The sequence below is a fragment of the Zonotrichia albicollis genome, chromosome 6, assembly GCF_047830755.1.
Source record: "Zonotrichia albicollis isolate bZonAlb1 chromosome 6, bZonAlb1.hap1, whole genome shotgun sequence".
In the NCBI taxonomy this organism is placed as follows: domain Eukaryota; kingdom Metazoa; phylum Chordata; class Aves; order Passeriformes; family Passerellidae; genus Zonotrichia; species Zonotrichia albicollis.
In genome coordinates this window covers 42,642,370-42,658,708 of record NC_133824.1, presented here as the reverse complement: position 1 = coordinate 42,658,708, position 16,339 = coordinate 42,642,370, and the positions used below count along the sequence as shown (strand labels likewise).

Sequence of the window (16,339 nt, the reverse complement as noted above, 5' to 3'; positions counted from 1 at the left end):
AGATGCACTCAGAAATTCAAACAGATCTCTGAGATCATCGAGTCCACCACCATGTCCACCAGACCGTGGCACTGAGTGCCACATCCTTCCTTAAGTGGCACTGAGTGCCAAGTCTTTCCTTAAACACCTCCAGGGTTTTTATTGACTTTTTATTCATCAGTAAGATCCTGACACTACTGAGAAGGCAGTGTTACATGGAGAATCATGATTTCAACTACCCATCTCTTGAAAGTAAACGACATTGCAGGAAACTGGAAATCTTGGGAGGATGCATAAAATAGAATATTTGAAGAATTCATGTCTGAAGCAAACAGCTTCACTAATACCACAAATAGTACCGACAGCACGGAACTGTAGCCAAGTACTTCACAAACATTGCAGAAGCCTCCAAAATGTCTAGAAATAACTTTTTCACAGGAAGTGATTTAAACCATGAAGTCATTAAAAAGAACACAGATGGCAAAAAAGGAACAGTACATGTTCAAAAGTACGTAGCTGTTAGATGCAGTGCATAAAAAATTATTCATCTTACTATTTAACTTCCTATGTAGTTCAATGATTTGGTTCATTACTTTTTCCAAGTCAAGGGCATAATTTTTATTGTCATCCAGAACTCATCAAGGCACTAAATGAAGCAGAAAAGCACAAAAAGTCAGCTATTCTTCAAAAACACATACATATTTTTCTACCCAAAAGAAGTGGCCTTCTACGAAGAGTTAGTGTTGAACTGCTTATTATTCCAAGGGCAAGAAGTGGTAGGGAGTCAAAGCCCTTTATTTCTGCATATTGGTCCAAACCATCATCAAGCAAGAGTGATGACTGCCTCTCTAAAATGCACCATTTAACAACAGCAGGCTTATTCACACAACCCAGCAAGTTCTACAGGTAGAATATTCTAAATCAGCACCAAAAAAAAAATTCTGGCATGTGTACTGATTAGAAAAATCAACTAAATAAAAATCCATATCCTTCATAACTTGTATTTACTTTGTTTAAGCTATCATGCTATAGAAGTTAATCATTAAAACCAGTAGAGGCTTTATAACCAACACTGATTTCAGTCAAATTTCCTACAGGAACCAAACAACTCAGGGGGACTCCTGGAATTATTTACATCAATACCTTAAATCCAGAATGGGTTGGATCAAGACAGCAAACCACTAACATAGTGCCTGAATAGAGGTTTTTATGAAATATTAAGGTATTCAGTCCTTTTCACAAAAGCCTCAATTGATAGGAACTGCCAGTATCAATTGAAAAATTCAAGCCTTTTTAGGATGTGTCAGACCCAACTATTTGTCTTACAGCTGATCACTCATAGCTGTGCTTATTACGAAGAAACAGAGATGTGCGAGTTATTTGTGCTACAATATATTTCATCTGCTAAGATACAGTGGATTTCACTTCAACAATGGATAAGATTTTCTAGTGCAGCAAAGAAAAAAAAGATCAGAATTCAAGAAGAGCAATCCACAGTGTGACAGTGGTTTTAGAGTAATACTTTAGAAATAATCACTAAAACAACAATAAAAATAACAAATTTTATACACACACACTCATTTTGTACTTTCCTTCACACAGTAAAATTTGATCCTATGTTAAAGCTTAACCAGTATCACAAGTGGGGTGGGAAAGGAGTGATCTTAGCTCCTTAGTAATTTACTATAGCCTTAACTGAAGATGAAGCATCCCTGAAAGTCAAATCTAAAATAAAGGAATAAACTTGCATCCTGCCAACTACCCAATTATTACCTTAAATCACTCCAAACATTTTCCTGGCTATCTTTAGCACTCTGACTTGCACCTCCATCATATCCCATCAACATAATACATAAAAGGGAAAAGAAGAACAATTCTGTTTCTGCAGTCTTTGGCTTTCCTCTGTTCTGAGAAAGAGACTCCATCTATTAGCAATAACCAATTACATTTGTGCTCTACAACACTTTTATCTTGGTTTCCTTATATTTTAAAATTTATAGATAAAATGATGAAGTGATGGAAGCCAGCATCAACTACCAACATGAACCCATTAAACTAAAACAAGAGGAGCCAATAAGCCAATCCCATTTTTATCTGTTGGACTATAAAGCCCTCATATTTGGCAATTTCTCAAATACTGTCAATGCTTTAGTTTGTTCTATGCACAGAAGCATTTCACTTCTGTTGATCAGAATGAAAAACACTAGTTTTACTAGCAGAAAGGAGAAGCAACTGATTCCAGACACCTATAGCATTAATCATAATAATCAAGCTACTGGAATTATTTCAACCATTAGCTCATTTTCCTGAAGGATCTTAAAGAACTTCCAAAATCACAAACATCAGGATACATGTTATAAAAGGCAAATAACATTTTAGGAGCAATTATGAACATCATATTTTTAAGGATGCAAAATTTCAGCATGCAGTTTAACTTTAGGGAAAGCAAGTTCTAAGTTAAAACTACAACCATCGCTTCCAAAGTAGGAAACAGAAAAAAAATGCACATTTTATACTCTGCTGTATACTTAGAAATTTTAATATTTAGAGAAAAAGTTCTCCTTTGCTTACACCACAAAATTATTTGCCTCAAAACTGTACCCAGTTGTCCATACCAGTCCATACCAGCTGTCCCTCTCATGTAAGTGTCCTTTGTCACTACAACCAGAGTTAAAAATCTTTTGCTCTTCCCTAATCAAACAACAAATGAAATCCTCAAAGAATTAATCCAGAGATACTCTTACAAGAGCATTCCTAGTGATTATTCAGTGACCATGCATCCATCAGATTAGATTGCTGTGTAATTTCATGCAAGCACCAAAACACAGTGATCCAAACAGGCAACAAACAGACAACACATTTTTTGAAACACACTGCAGGGCATTGGTACTTTTCAAAACACAAGAGTGTTGTACATTACAAACATAAGGCTAAATTATTACCATTTTCATCTCAAAACAAACAAACAAGCACCCATCAAAAACAACAGAATAAATCAAAGAAAGGCAGCAGAAGACCAAGCTAGGTGGTAGATATAGTCAGGACACAGGGAAACAATCTTCACCTCTTGAAGCACCATTTGCGTGACTGCTGCTGATCTCATTTCTTTGGCAGCATTTTTCCAGAAGAATGCAAAACATCTGCTTAGGCAACCACCAAATTACCAATCACATCTGGCCAAGGTAGCAGAACTATAGGGGGTTTTGAGAAAATGTTAGTTGATGTGCATGCAGCTGTTTTGCCGTTGTCTGATAGGAATATTGAGAAGTCACCTCTGTCCTATGGGTATCTCCTATTTCTGCTTTCTGGCAATCACCAAAGAAAACTTCCTCAGTTTCTGTGTGAAGAACACCCCATAGAACACAACAACATGTGCAAATGAGCACATCATAACCCAAGCCCTACCATGACAACTTTGAATCCAGAATAAACAGCAGCTGAAAGAAAGCCAGAGATGCTATTTGGAAACCAATGACGTTTTGAGCTCAAAAAGATGGCCTTAGTACTGAGTATCATGGTGGCTGGCATGGCTCTCACTTTCAGGCTTTAAAGGTAAATAAATATTGTCAGTGATAAGGAAGTTTACGACAGCATAGAAGCCTAGTCAAAGCAACTCTTACATTCCAACCAGTTCCTACAGATTCTCACAGGACAATTCATGCCATTTGAGTTTATCAGTCCTGGTCTACAGCAGTTTTTCTTTCCACTGTCCAAAAAGGGTTTCTTTCTTTGAAAGAACCAATTCAACCATCTGAACTACACTTCTAAACCTTGCACAACACAAGGTGCCTCCGGCTGGGCTCCAGTCAGGGCTGCCAGTGTTTCATCAGAGCTCTGCGAAGTAAACACAATGCACAGCTTTGATCCAAGACACATGTCCCAACACTTACACATCTCCACTTCCAAATCAGTGCACTTTACCGTGATCAGCAGATTAACAATGATCACTCTACCAAGAAAGTTCTGGCTGGCACTCAAGCAGGGTTTACTATGTTATATGTGATGCAAGGAGAAACTGAATAAATTGTCAAGACAAATGTGCAGCATGAGGATATTCACAACTGGAAAAGCAACCAAGGAATATGCAAGAGTTTAAAAATAACAGCAGAGAATAGATTCATGTATTGGGACACAACTGCTTAACAGAACTAATTAGGCACCAGCATTGTTTCAAAGAACTTCAGCCCAAACTCCTATTGCAATCAAACTCCTGACACATCCTCTACTCAAGTAGAAAAGAACAAATCCTGCCAGTGACTCTCTATCTGTAATACTTTCAACTTCCAAAAATTCACTCATAATACAAAAAACAAAGATAGTGGGAGTATGTTTGTGGACTTTTACAAACCACACTTTACTCAAGTTTAAACTGAAACCAGAAAGAGTAGAGAACATTTTAGAATACTGTTTTAATATACATTAATACTGATAAAGTATACAGGAAGTTTCTTTCAAATCACTGCAGTAAGTAGACTATGCAGACTTTCAAATTACAAATATTCAATGCCTTGATTGTTGGGAAAAATTAGGTTTTAAAACATGCAAAATTATGACATTTAAGCAATTGAGGTTTACAGAACAGCTTGTACTTTAAAATAAGGGGCTTATCTTCAGGAGCTTTTAGCATCTGAAATGCAGCACATGATGACCCAGCAGGGTGAGAGTGGGCAGAAAAGAATACAGAGAGCAAGTACAATGGAGTGAAATCAAGACCCATGATGCAAAGCAATAGAAAAGTTTACATTACCAAATCCACTGCACATTTGCCTAATGTTTTCAGCACATGGAAATAAAGTAAGCCCAGCAGACAGCAGCAATAAATCCATAAAAGAAAAACACTTCTGCCAGGGAACATGAAAGACTCGTAGTAGGCATTAATAGATCCATGCTGCTTTTCTTTAATTCTGAATTGTGAACTGAGATTTTAGTATAACAAGTTGACACAGGCCACATTCTGCATTTTATCCATCTATGGTAGTACAGTGCAGGGAGAAAACAAACCTGCCTTGAAGGTTTCCACATGAAAAGCCAAAATCAGAATGAAAAATTTACTGCATCTTTCCCCATCCAAAAGCTCTACCAACACTTCCTACTGTTCTTCAGGGATACAGAACAGCTCAAAAAAGCTGGAGTTAAAACACCAGAAATAGCTGGTGGACACACATGAAAATCATTCTAAATAAAATCCAGTTGATTTACAATACAAATACATATTTCCAATCAATACACACATGCTGACTTATCATTACTGGGAACAAGTCACAGCAGAGAAACTCTTGTGAACAGTATTTCTGGACCTATTAAATCACTTCAAAACTCACCCTCTCCAAGAGAAGACAAAGGCACAATTAAAAGACTCCACAATTAAGGGTAATGCTCTAAGTTTTTCTTTTACTTCCCTTTTTACCTTCAGGCAATCTTTTTTGTTTTTTTAAGAGCAATGGAAAGGACAGAGCAGCTGTAGGAAAATGAAGGGCAATACTCTAGCTTTTACCCGAAAGGGGACAGGAAGAGGGAATGGAAAACAGTAAAAGCCAAAAGAAGCTGGGAAAGACCAGACAATTACATTTTTCAGAACAGTAATAACTGACAGTTATGAATTCTACAAACCAGGATGTATTTCAAATCCAGAAACCTTACCTGGTAAACAGCACACAAGCATAAAGCAAGTAATTTTTATTACATCCACTTCTGAATAGGCTTAAGCAGAGGGAGTAACCTGTAAAAAACCAGAGTGGGGACAGAGCTAATGACATGTCTTAAAGCAAGAAAGACAAGCTTGAACTTGATGCAGTTTAACAGGAGAGCCAAGAAACGGATTTTTCAAATGGATGATGTAGTTAAAGCAGCAGGTAAAATGTGGATTATTTATGTAGGAACAGGGAGGAGGAGGGGAAGGGCTACAGAGCTACAAGAACATTGCAGCAGCCCTGCAGAGAGACAAGGCCTCTCACAGGAGGCTCTACAAAGCCAAAGGGAAAATGGGCAGGTCTGCAACACTTTAGGGAGAGGGGCAGCAAGGTGCAGGCAGAGCTGAAATGTGAAAAGTGCAAGAACAGAGCAGAGATGCTGTCCCACTGCAGGAGAAGGCAGGAGCCACAGGGAGCAGAGCCAGCAATGCCACAGCAAGCAAAGTTTGAGGGCACAACACCCAAGAGTTTCCAAGGAAAGAGAATAACATGTCTGAAAATGACACAGGGCTCAGTTTCTGAGGAAGAGCTCAATGGGATCTGATTTTTCACTGGGGCAGGTCACAGCCCAGACAGACACACCAGCATAGTGCCCTGGCACCGTCCGCACATGAGCTCATAATCTCAGCCATTACAGCCCTCTCCCCGCTGTAATTGTCTGTTTCAGCAGATGATTATTCCTCACCCAAAGCCATGAGTGAGTGAAACCTCTTGCAGGAGCTGAAAACCTGATGTAAATTTTGAAAAGGCGAGCACCATCAGCATTATCTGCATTGCAGTCATCTCAGCAGCACAGAGGTATTTCCACGTCAACAGGACCAACAGTCTGCTTAAGTAAGAGTATTATTTAAGATGGCTCTCCTCACTCAGCATGTGAGAAAAAAGTAGTCTGGTTTTCTGCTAAAGGTCTAAAAATGGAATACATAAGCATCCATTTACTAAGTGCTCAAATTTATTCTCCTTTTCTGCAGGAAGATGTCCTTCAAATGAATTGCAGGACTCATGAAACTGGATTAGCAATGTCATAAATCACACACCTGCCAAAATAACAGCATGAAAAGTGAGACTAAATATAACCCACATCTGATTTGAATAGATACAATCTATATTTAACAATTTGTTATAACTCAAATATTAGCAGACACTTATTCAAATATCAACATAAATCACAGCATTAGTTTTAATTTTCCTATAGTTAATTGTTTTAAAAACAACTTTTAAGCTTTTGCAATGCTCTCATTTATGATTTAATAAGTTTTGAATTTGCATAAAGAAGAAACTTGCAAATTTATGCTTCACAAATTTTCTGCCAGTACTCCAATTTTCTTCCTCCAATCCAAATTGTAACAAATTCCTAGTTTACATTTCTCAGATTATCAATGAAATGCTTTACAAACCAGGACCACTTCTAGGACCATTATTTAAACTGCAGGATTTCACACAAGCCAAAATTTCCTTCATGTATACTGGAAAGAACAGTATTTCTCTATAGGCTCAATTTCTAAGACTCAAACTTAGTTTCCATATTTAATTTCAAAACCATTCTATTAAGAGCATAAACTCAGAGTGTTACAGGGTGATTTTGTGACCCAAGTTTTACTGCTTAACCTGGACTCTCTCAACACTCCAGGTAAATCTCAGAAAACCTCCACACACATCCCTGTAAGGATTTTAAAAAAGCAATCAACAGCCATCAAGACACCTTCAGCTCCAAGAGAATCAATCAGAGCAGAAATTTTGGGAAGCATACTTCTAAACTAATAGCCTTGATAATTCATTAACTTAATGATGCAAGTAGATTAGTCTGTTGAGGCAGAAGTGGCAACAGAAAGAGCCAAAGAGAATTCAGAACCATCATCATTCACAAAACCAAGTCAGCCTACATTTATACCAACACAGACAAAATCTTGTTTCAGAACACACAGTCAAATTCCCCTAAATCAACAGAAATAATACATAATGTTCCAAAAATAAAGGAACAAACTGCCACTTCATGCTGAAGTCCTCAGAATAATGCAAGTATAAAACATTTTACATCTGAATCTCTAGTTGAACTAGACTTTTTCCTTTCTTCATAATGAATAATGTGTTAGAAAACAGCAGTTAAGAAAAAAGCCATGCAGAACTTGCTTTAACTGGTTCTGCCACCCAAATATCAATGCCATTAGAAGAACTGCAATTACATTTCTGTGAATAAGAGCCTGAAATACCTGAAAGCACAAAGTAAACAAGACAAAATATTCAAACTTCCAGTCAGAATTAATTAGAAAAGCAAGCAGTCCACATCAGAGCTACTGCTTTGCACCACATGCAGTTTATTCTTTTTGCCTCCTTTTAAGGACACTTAATAGACACCATTATCATAATGCTCACATTTTTCCTCAGTTTCCTCTTTCCCGGTAGAATGATTTACAATGAAGCGTTGCAATCAGGCACCCGTTCATCTGATTGCACCCTTCCCAGCAAGTGTAACCCGAGCCACACTGGGAATGTGCACAGAGGGACCTGAGGAGCCCCAGGTGACAGAGATGCCTAATGAGGGCAATGCCCGGTGGAGATCAACAGAGGTGGAACAAGCACTGCAGCCCTGCCAAGAGTTTCAACTGGGACAGCAGCAGCACGCATAGCTCCACAGCTGGTCCTGCAGGCCCCAGGGAGCCAGGGGCAGGACTGGGTCCAGCTCCTGCTCACGGGGGGCTTTGCATTTCCAATTAAGATGGGACAAAATAGGGGAGAGAAGGAAAACACGGATAAAAGGAGAGCGAGGAAAAAAGGGGGACCAGCAGGAAAGCAAGAGGGAAGAGGCCAGGAGGAGCAAAGAGGTTTGCCATATCAGGGCATTCTGTAAGAGATGCATTCCTACCAGCTCCAGCTTTCCAAGGAAGAATGGAGGGAAGCTGTGCAGCACCACGAGCAGCCGCAACAGCGGCTTAATCACATCCTCACCACGTATGTTAAACACATCTTAACCAACATCTTCACCACCTCATGCTTCTGACTTCTGGACAGAAGTTAGAGATGACCTTGCAGCCTGCCTCACCTTTAACAGTTTTCCTATCATTTTGTCTTCTCAAAGAGCACCTTGTGCTTAAGATTGATTCCCAGCAAACTGAACTCTTTTTTTCAAGTCCAATCTTGCTTAACGAGTTGCTTTTTATGATGGGAAGCTTTTTTATGCGTTGTTTGTTCTGTCAAGCCCAAATAACTGCTGACTTTCTAATCATGAGGCCCCTTACAAAAAAAAAAGGTCTTTTGCTTAAAAGCAATCATTTAATTTGCCTATAAAGCAATTATATATATATATATCATGTTTAAATCATTTTAATATAAAAATAGCCTGCCCACATTTTAAATATTACATAGGATAAAATACATAAAACTGTCCTCTTCAGATTTTAATCATTCCCTCTCTTACCTAAATCTGAACTTAATATATTCCTACAGCACCAGCTTTCTTTAGCAGTTCTTCCCAAGCCCTGAAGAAGGAATTATCTTTCTAAAAACCAGAGATCAATCTCCCTCTTGTAACATGAAAGCTACATTTTGTTGTAGCCATATGTAAGAACCAAATTCTATGGGGAAGCAGCTTCTAAGGCCAGCGTGAATTTAGCACACCATGTTCTTGCATATATTTTGTCCATTTAGTCAAAAACTCTGCCCTCTCCTTTCTCCTCCCAACAGAGGAAAGGCAACAGCTCTGAACTAGCAAAGAACATAAAATACAGGAAGTTTTGCTCAACTGATTTAGTTATTCCAAGAAAAATGCAACTGTAAATCCCTGTCATACACATGCCTGCTGCTGAATATTCACAACAGCAATATTAAACAGCTACCCAGGTCTCCAGGACTTGCCTTAACACAAACAAATGTTGTAATATAATTTTTGTTATTCTTGATTACTATTTGCCTGGGCTCTCAAGAGATTTTAATTTAGGTAAACGTATCAAATTATGCTACAAAGAAAACTGAGTAAATTTGTTTCTTTACAAGTATTCACTGTCTTCTAACACTGCACAACATGCAAGCAATCAAGATTCATTCCTCTGTCTAAAATACAGCAGCTTTCTTTTTTTTAAATTTAAGAAATGGATTCTAACAAAAGGTAACATTTGAAGTGGGCAGTGGCTCCCTCTTTAAAAGAAAAGCAGTGGCTTAATGCTGCAAAGTCTCTTCTCTTTCCCTGCACATTCACTTAGTTTCAGTTATAGTAACTTAGGCTACTGCTATGACTGGATGGAATTTGCATTAACTGCATTCAGAATCAACTGCACAGGTGCAATTGACTCATCTTGAATTCACAACACTACAAGTTTCCACTATCAACAGCTGGATAGTGTTTTCCCCCTTTTCTTTATTAGCAGACAGAAGAGGTACAACAGCAAATTTTGAACATCCTGCTGGAAGCAGGAATTCCAGTGTTACACAGGCATGCAGAAGGTTCTGAGTTTGGTTAGGACAAAGGGGAATCTCCTTATGAGGGGTATCACAGTCCACCAGCAAAACTCCAACTACATCACAAAACCACCAGCAATTGCTCCATAGGTGAGACACAGCTGGGTTTTGTATTAGCTCACATCTCCACGTGAAGAAGGAAGGAGATGTAACTTCTATTCAAAATTGCATCTGAACGTGTATCTGTGAGGCAAACAAAACCAACAACTGTTTTCTAAAATGGCTACAATCTGCTGATACTCCAGTGGAGCTCAAAGCTCTGGCTTCCCCCATGAAACACGTCTAGGATATACCAGATGTCTTCTCTTTGCCAAAGAAATCCTCACAAGACTCCACTCTTCTTGTCTGGCAGCCTAAAGCAATGAGAGATAGCACATGTTCTTACAATGAACAGCTCTTGCCATACCAGGGTAACTGGGAGAAAGACATGAGTGCAGCCTTTGTTCTTAATCTCTCCTGATTAAGTTTATGAAAATCAAACATGGTAAGACTATTTTGAAAGGCGTTTGAACAGACTTCCTTCTACACCATATGATATACAAAGAAAACCCAACATTACATGATGAAGGAGGTGAAAAAATGCAAGCTCTGTGGCTGATGCCATACTAGCCAGAGTAATGACAGGTTTACTTGCAGGCTTACTTGGGCTACCATTTAAATTTTAACAACAAATTCTACATTTGCTGCTACCTATCTTGAAGCAGACAAATTATAGATGGCCACATTTTCTTTGAATTTCTCTATCAAATACCAAATCAGTAACAGAACAAAAATGATAAATTACTTCAAATGTTTTTCAATCACATAGAACCTTTTCTGTAACTAATATCTAGATCAGATCTTTTTTATTGTACCCTTATAAAAGAAAAAATGAGGTATTTTTCATCACTAGATTATATTAATCTCTAAATTTTGTTCAAATACGGAAAAGCAAGAAACACCAATTCTGCATTATATTGATACCAAAAATAAATTGCAATAAAAAGCACAAAAAATACAGTCCCCAAGCTGAACTCCTGACTTATGCAATGCCATAACCCACAGCCAGCCAGGACACCACGCTACCCTGAGTGACCCAGTTTTGGAGACAGCATCTTGGTCATCTCCAAGACAAACAATGCCCTGAGCAATCTTAGAAAACCACAAACACTGACTGTGCATTCCTCCAGAACCAGCCACCAGCAACACTCCATCCACATTTCTACAAAAATAATATTCCAAAGATATTCTTCTTTATGGGTAACAGAAAGCACGATCCGTTCTGAACACTAACCAATCCCAATAACAACTCTGAAAATTAGTTTTGTCTACAAAACAATGGCAAAAGCTTCCTGAAGAGAGAGCTTTTCCAGAACTCTCTTCAGGACTTTTATGCCATCTCAGCTGCAGCCACAGTGCACTGAATGCCTCTGTCAATACAGCACAGTCAAGCCTAGCACAACATCAATATAGCACAGTCAAAGTCTAGCATAATGTACACTAACCTTTCCACTAGAGATCACAAACCAATCATGATCACAAACCAATTATGATAAACAGTAGTCCCACTGCCTATTTGTTTTACTGGGAAAAGCTCACTCACCAGAATATGACAACTGGAGTGGAGACTAATTCAGCCCTGTCTCTGTAAGGTACATTACTGCCCAAAACTACAAACAAAATAACAAGCAAAAATTGATGTATGTTTCCATTCTGAAAGAAAAATTCTGCACTGAGGATGAGGTCTAAAAAGACTGCAGGAGTACTAATTTCATATTCCACAGTTATCAGTGGTTTCAGACAATGTAAAGAATTTCTCTTCTTAGCTACTGAAACAGAGCTGCAAAGTCAGAATGACTTAGTCATTAAAGGAAGTAAGTCCACCCAATTTTACATACATAAACCAGGATCTTAATAAGCTCAGTTGCATATAACAGAAACTAATTATCTTATCTGACAAGTATTAAACACAGACTTCATTGAAATGCTGAATAACTATTTAAACCCATGTAAAAAAGAGAAAGAGAGAATTAAAACCAAAATGCAGATAAGCAACACAGATCCAAAAGTTCAGGAAGTTTAATCTCTCTCTTTTCACAACAGAGGACTTGGAATCCGCTCCTGAGACCTTCATTCTTGTCCAGAAGGTCACTGTGGAAACTTGGGAGTTGGTTATGGCTCCGGACATTCTGATTTTAAGGAGCAGAAGTAAAAAGCTGTGACTTTGACTAAGCACCTAACACATGGGTAGGAAGACAAGGTTTTCACATCAGCTGCCATTTACTGAATTTCTCTTGTCTAACTTCCAGCTTATTCATGCTTTTTATCACAAAAAAAAAATGTCCAGACAAAAAAGAGAAATGTTACTAGCCTTCAGCATCCACTCAAGTCAGGCCAAAGGACAGCCAACTATGAGCAGTCACTGTAAATTGACCTCTCAAGGGCTAAATCTGGTACCCTTGAGCAGACAGCCCCAGTAGTGTTACAGAGGTACAAACATGTGAATTTATTTCAATAAACGCATTAAAAAGTGTGGAAATTGACTCTATGCAGAATTCTTGTTTCTACTCACAAGTGACCATCACTGCAGCCATACCAAACTAACCACTGTCTATGCTGCAGTTTATGGAGATTGCCACATTCATTCTCTAGATCAGAGTATGTTAATAATTGACTTATTCTCTTATCCACCTCTTCATATGTCTTACTGAAAGATGAGTAATAGCACAAAACTCCTGTCCTAACTCCCATTTTACCCTCCCTCTGTTATTGTTGCAAGGACTTCAGATTTAGACACAATAAAGAGAGATTACATTCCTGTATTAAGGTGTGCCAGAAACCTGAGCTCTTTCAGCCACAGAAGTACTGTAACACATTCCCTCCAATTATTATGCAATATTACAGTCTTTCACAGCAGGAAGAGTAATTTCATGGTTAGGATCCAGCCCATTCACTAGGAAACTGTTATACAGCACCTTCAGAAGGGAGGATTATTAATAAAACAGGACTGTTGAGTCAAAAAGATAGAATAAGAAGCTTTTACAATTCAGCTTTACCACAACACTGGTATTTATAACCTTTTCACATGTGCACATTTTGTGTGAATTGTCTTAAAAGGAAAACATCAGAAAGTACTTCTGTTTATTTACCTTATGTAATTACACATGAAAAGACTTAAAATCATTAATGTTTTAGAAATCTATATTTCACAACACCATAGATATCTGGCTCCCAATAAATGATAGACATATCTTAATACGTAACTCACTTTAAAAAATCTCCAAGGTTACAACTTCATTTTTCCAGTTAGAAAAACTCTGAAAATATTTAGCATGTTTAGAAATAAAAACATTTGCTTTAAACAAAAGTGAACTTAACTATAAGGTCAGCCACATAGCATTCTAAAATAGTATTTATGGTTTTCAGCTTAACTCTCCAATTTCATAATTTTTTTCTGAGAACAAAGAAATGGGAAAAAAAAAATCAGTTAACACACTCATCACGCTACAGCTCTATATGCAACTGCATCAGAGGTAAAACTTAAAACATTATGTACCTGCATGACACCTGGTAGAATGGATATCCTGGCAGAGGAAGGGAGTTTGAAAATCCAGACTGGCTCGACATTGCCTTCAGGTAGTGTATCCACTTAAACCTCTTCTACATTCCATATGTTAATTCCTTACATTATAAAAATACGTTCGTACGTATCCATCTGTACCTCCGTCCAGAGCTACCTAAAAAGAAACCCAGCGCACACTCGAAGGTCTCGAGGCTTCTGCCTGCATTTCAAACTGCTTCCTCAGTAGTGAAATTCCTCAAAGCCCACACCCTCATGACATCACATACTACCGAAGGATAAACACGCAGCTGGCTGCCGGAGCGAGGCAAGGGCCAGCGCGGGGCCTTCCAGCCGGGACCCGCTGCCTGAAGGAGCGCAGCCCCGCTCGGGCAGGCAGCCAGCAGCCAGCACAGCCCATTGCCAATGCCGCAAATCCCCGGTGCCGCGGGCAGCCGGAGCCGCGCTGCGGGTGGAGCATCCTCAGAAGCCCCGCAGGAATCGCCTTCCAGCGCACCGACCCGCGACCTTGGGCTTGGGGACAACGACGCCATCCAAACGTGACACTGCACACTGTTGTGTTATAGGCAAGCAGACTGCACTGCAAGCCACGGCAGCCCCAAAAAAAAAAAAAAAAAAAAATCACACCGAGCTTCCCCTGCCTCCCCTCCAATGCTACACCCCCAACTATGGGAAAAGCAGGGAGATGGAATCTTAAACCACACTTATTTAAGCTGCTGAATAGAGATATAAAATTATGTGCATGCCTCCCTGCAGTATTTTACTACTGCTTAAATCAAAGAAATATCAAAAGCAGCGTTTCTTTTGATATACAGTACAATGGAAAGTTACATTAAGGTTATTTGGGCATGCCTTCCTCAAGAGAGAAAAAGGAAGACGTGAGTAGTCACGGCATTGCCCAGTGGCATGACTAACGTCAAATAGACTTAAATGATTATCTACCTACACTACTCTTAAGGAAGGTGTACAGTGCCCTCACACATGGATTTCCTTAATTTAAGCAAAATTTCAAATAAAAGAGATTTTAAAATTATTTCATTACCTATGCTAGCTGCACTGGAAAACATTAAAATGATGGGTTTAATACCTCTATCCGATGACATACTATTTACTTTTATATTATTTTGCCTCAGTTTTGGAAAAAGAATTATCAGTTTCACCCGGCTTATCCCAAGTTTATAATCAACATTTCCATCATAAGAAAAATGGTACAAAACTTTGTCACTATCCTAGGTACCTTTTAAAGTCTGATTTAAAAGACATTAAGTCACTGCATAGGGCTCCAATTCCTTAAATCTTATAAAAGTGCCAGGAACACAAAGAGAGCACAGTCTGCCCAAAAACGTTTTGGGTTTTTTTATTTGCCCAACTGATGTCTGGAAAAACAAAGAAGCTTCTGGGTACATCATTTTGCATAAATTTTTACCTCTCTCCTGGCTGTAAAGAGCAAGCTTGAAAAGGCAATTCAAGCACAAATAATGTTGTGGCATCAGCCGAAATTTTACAGAAAGACTTGAAAAGGCATCATCTCTCTCACTTTTAGTATGGAGCACTCAGTCCAAAAACTCACAACCCTCAGAAACTACTTGGGGAACACCAAAAAAAAGTTGTGTGCATGTGAGAGGAAGAGAAAACTCTACTAAAGCTGTCCAAGTCCCAATCAGGGATGTTGGGATAAATACTGGGAACTTCCATCCCCAGGGCCACAGCTGCTGAGGGTGGTGCCAGTGGTTGCTCTGTCCTGCTGGGGCTGGCCCTGAGGAGTTCCGTTGTGTGCACAGCCCTGGAACACTTGCACTTTTATTCTGTGTATTTACTCATCTTCTATGTGGTGTCTTCGCAACACTGATAATGGCAGCATTAGCACGTTTATGCAGTAATTCCCATCTCAGAATGACTCCCCCTAGTCCCAACCAGGATTTAGGATGTTTCCATTGGATTTGCCAGCTGAAAAAGAATGTCAGTGTCAAGTCAGCAGATTACAGGCTTATAAATTAGGAGCCTTAGAGGTTGCCAGTGGCTTGCCATGACATTTTGCAAAAACCGGTCCCTTAATGCCTAGCTTATCCACATAATAAGGAAAATGCTGCCTGACAGCAAAGGAATGATGTGAGGTTATTTTTTTTTTTTTTGCAATTAAGTCTTGAAATCCTCTGATTAAAGATTTATGAAGGGATAAAACAGCTGTAGCATTTGAGGGAAAGGATGTGTGGGAATATTCAGACTAGAGCTTTTTTTTGTCTCCTGCTCCTAGCTCTAACACAACAGAAGCATTATTGCTCTGAAATTTCAATTTAAATATAAAAGCCATTTAAATTTTAAAATATGGTGGAAAGTGCAGTTCTTAAATGGGTGGACAGCATTCCACAGCATTTAGAGACAGAGCTAAGTGAGATGACAATAGGCTGACAAAAACTGTATTTAGGATGATCTTTACAGAAGAAGAGCCCTTCATTGGTAGGCATCATACCACTTCAGTCATTTGGAAACAGAAAGGGAAAGTGTGGCTTAAGACAGAGAAAAGGGAAAGAGAAAATCTGGTCAGGACCAAAGAGAAAGCCTCCCCATAATGAAACCCAGCATTTAACAAGTGTTCCTTTTAATTAATTAGTTCCACAAGCAGGCTGGATTGCAGAACACAACTACTTTTGGGACCCAG

General features: G+C 38.8%; 1 protein-coding gene across 11 annotated transcripts in view; it reads right to left on the bottom strand.

Moving 5' to 3' along the window:
* The window catches only part of PLEKHA7 (pleckstrin homology domain containing A7), a 151,570-nt gene that overhangs the window by 87,028 nt on the left and 48,203 nt on the right, over nt 1-16,339 (bottom strand). For 2 of the 11 annotated variants that reach the window (XM_026793107.2, XM_026793111.2), the window contains exon 1: nt 13,657-14,225. The exons of the other annotated variants lie outside the window; for them this stretch is intronic. In XM_026793107.2, the coding sequence (XP_026648908.2) occupies nt 13,657-13,727 (71 nt within the window). In that variant the 5' untranslated portion in view covers nt 13,728-14,225. Of the gene's footprint in view, nt 1-13,656; nt 14,226-16,339 lie in introns of those variants that run through there. 11 annotated transcript variants of the gene reach the window in all.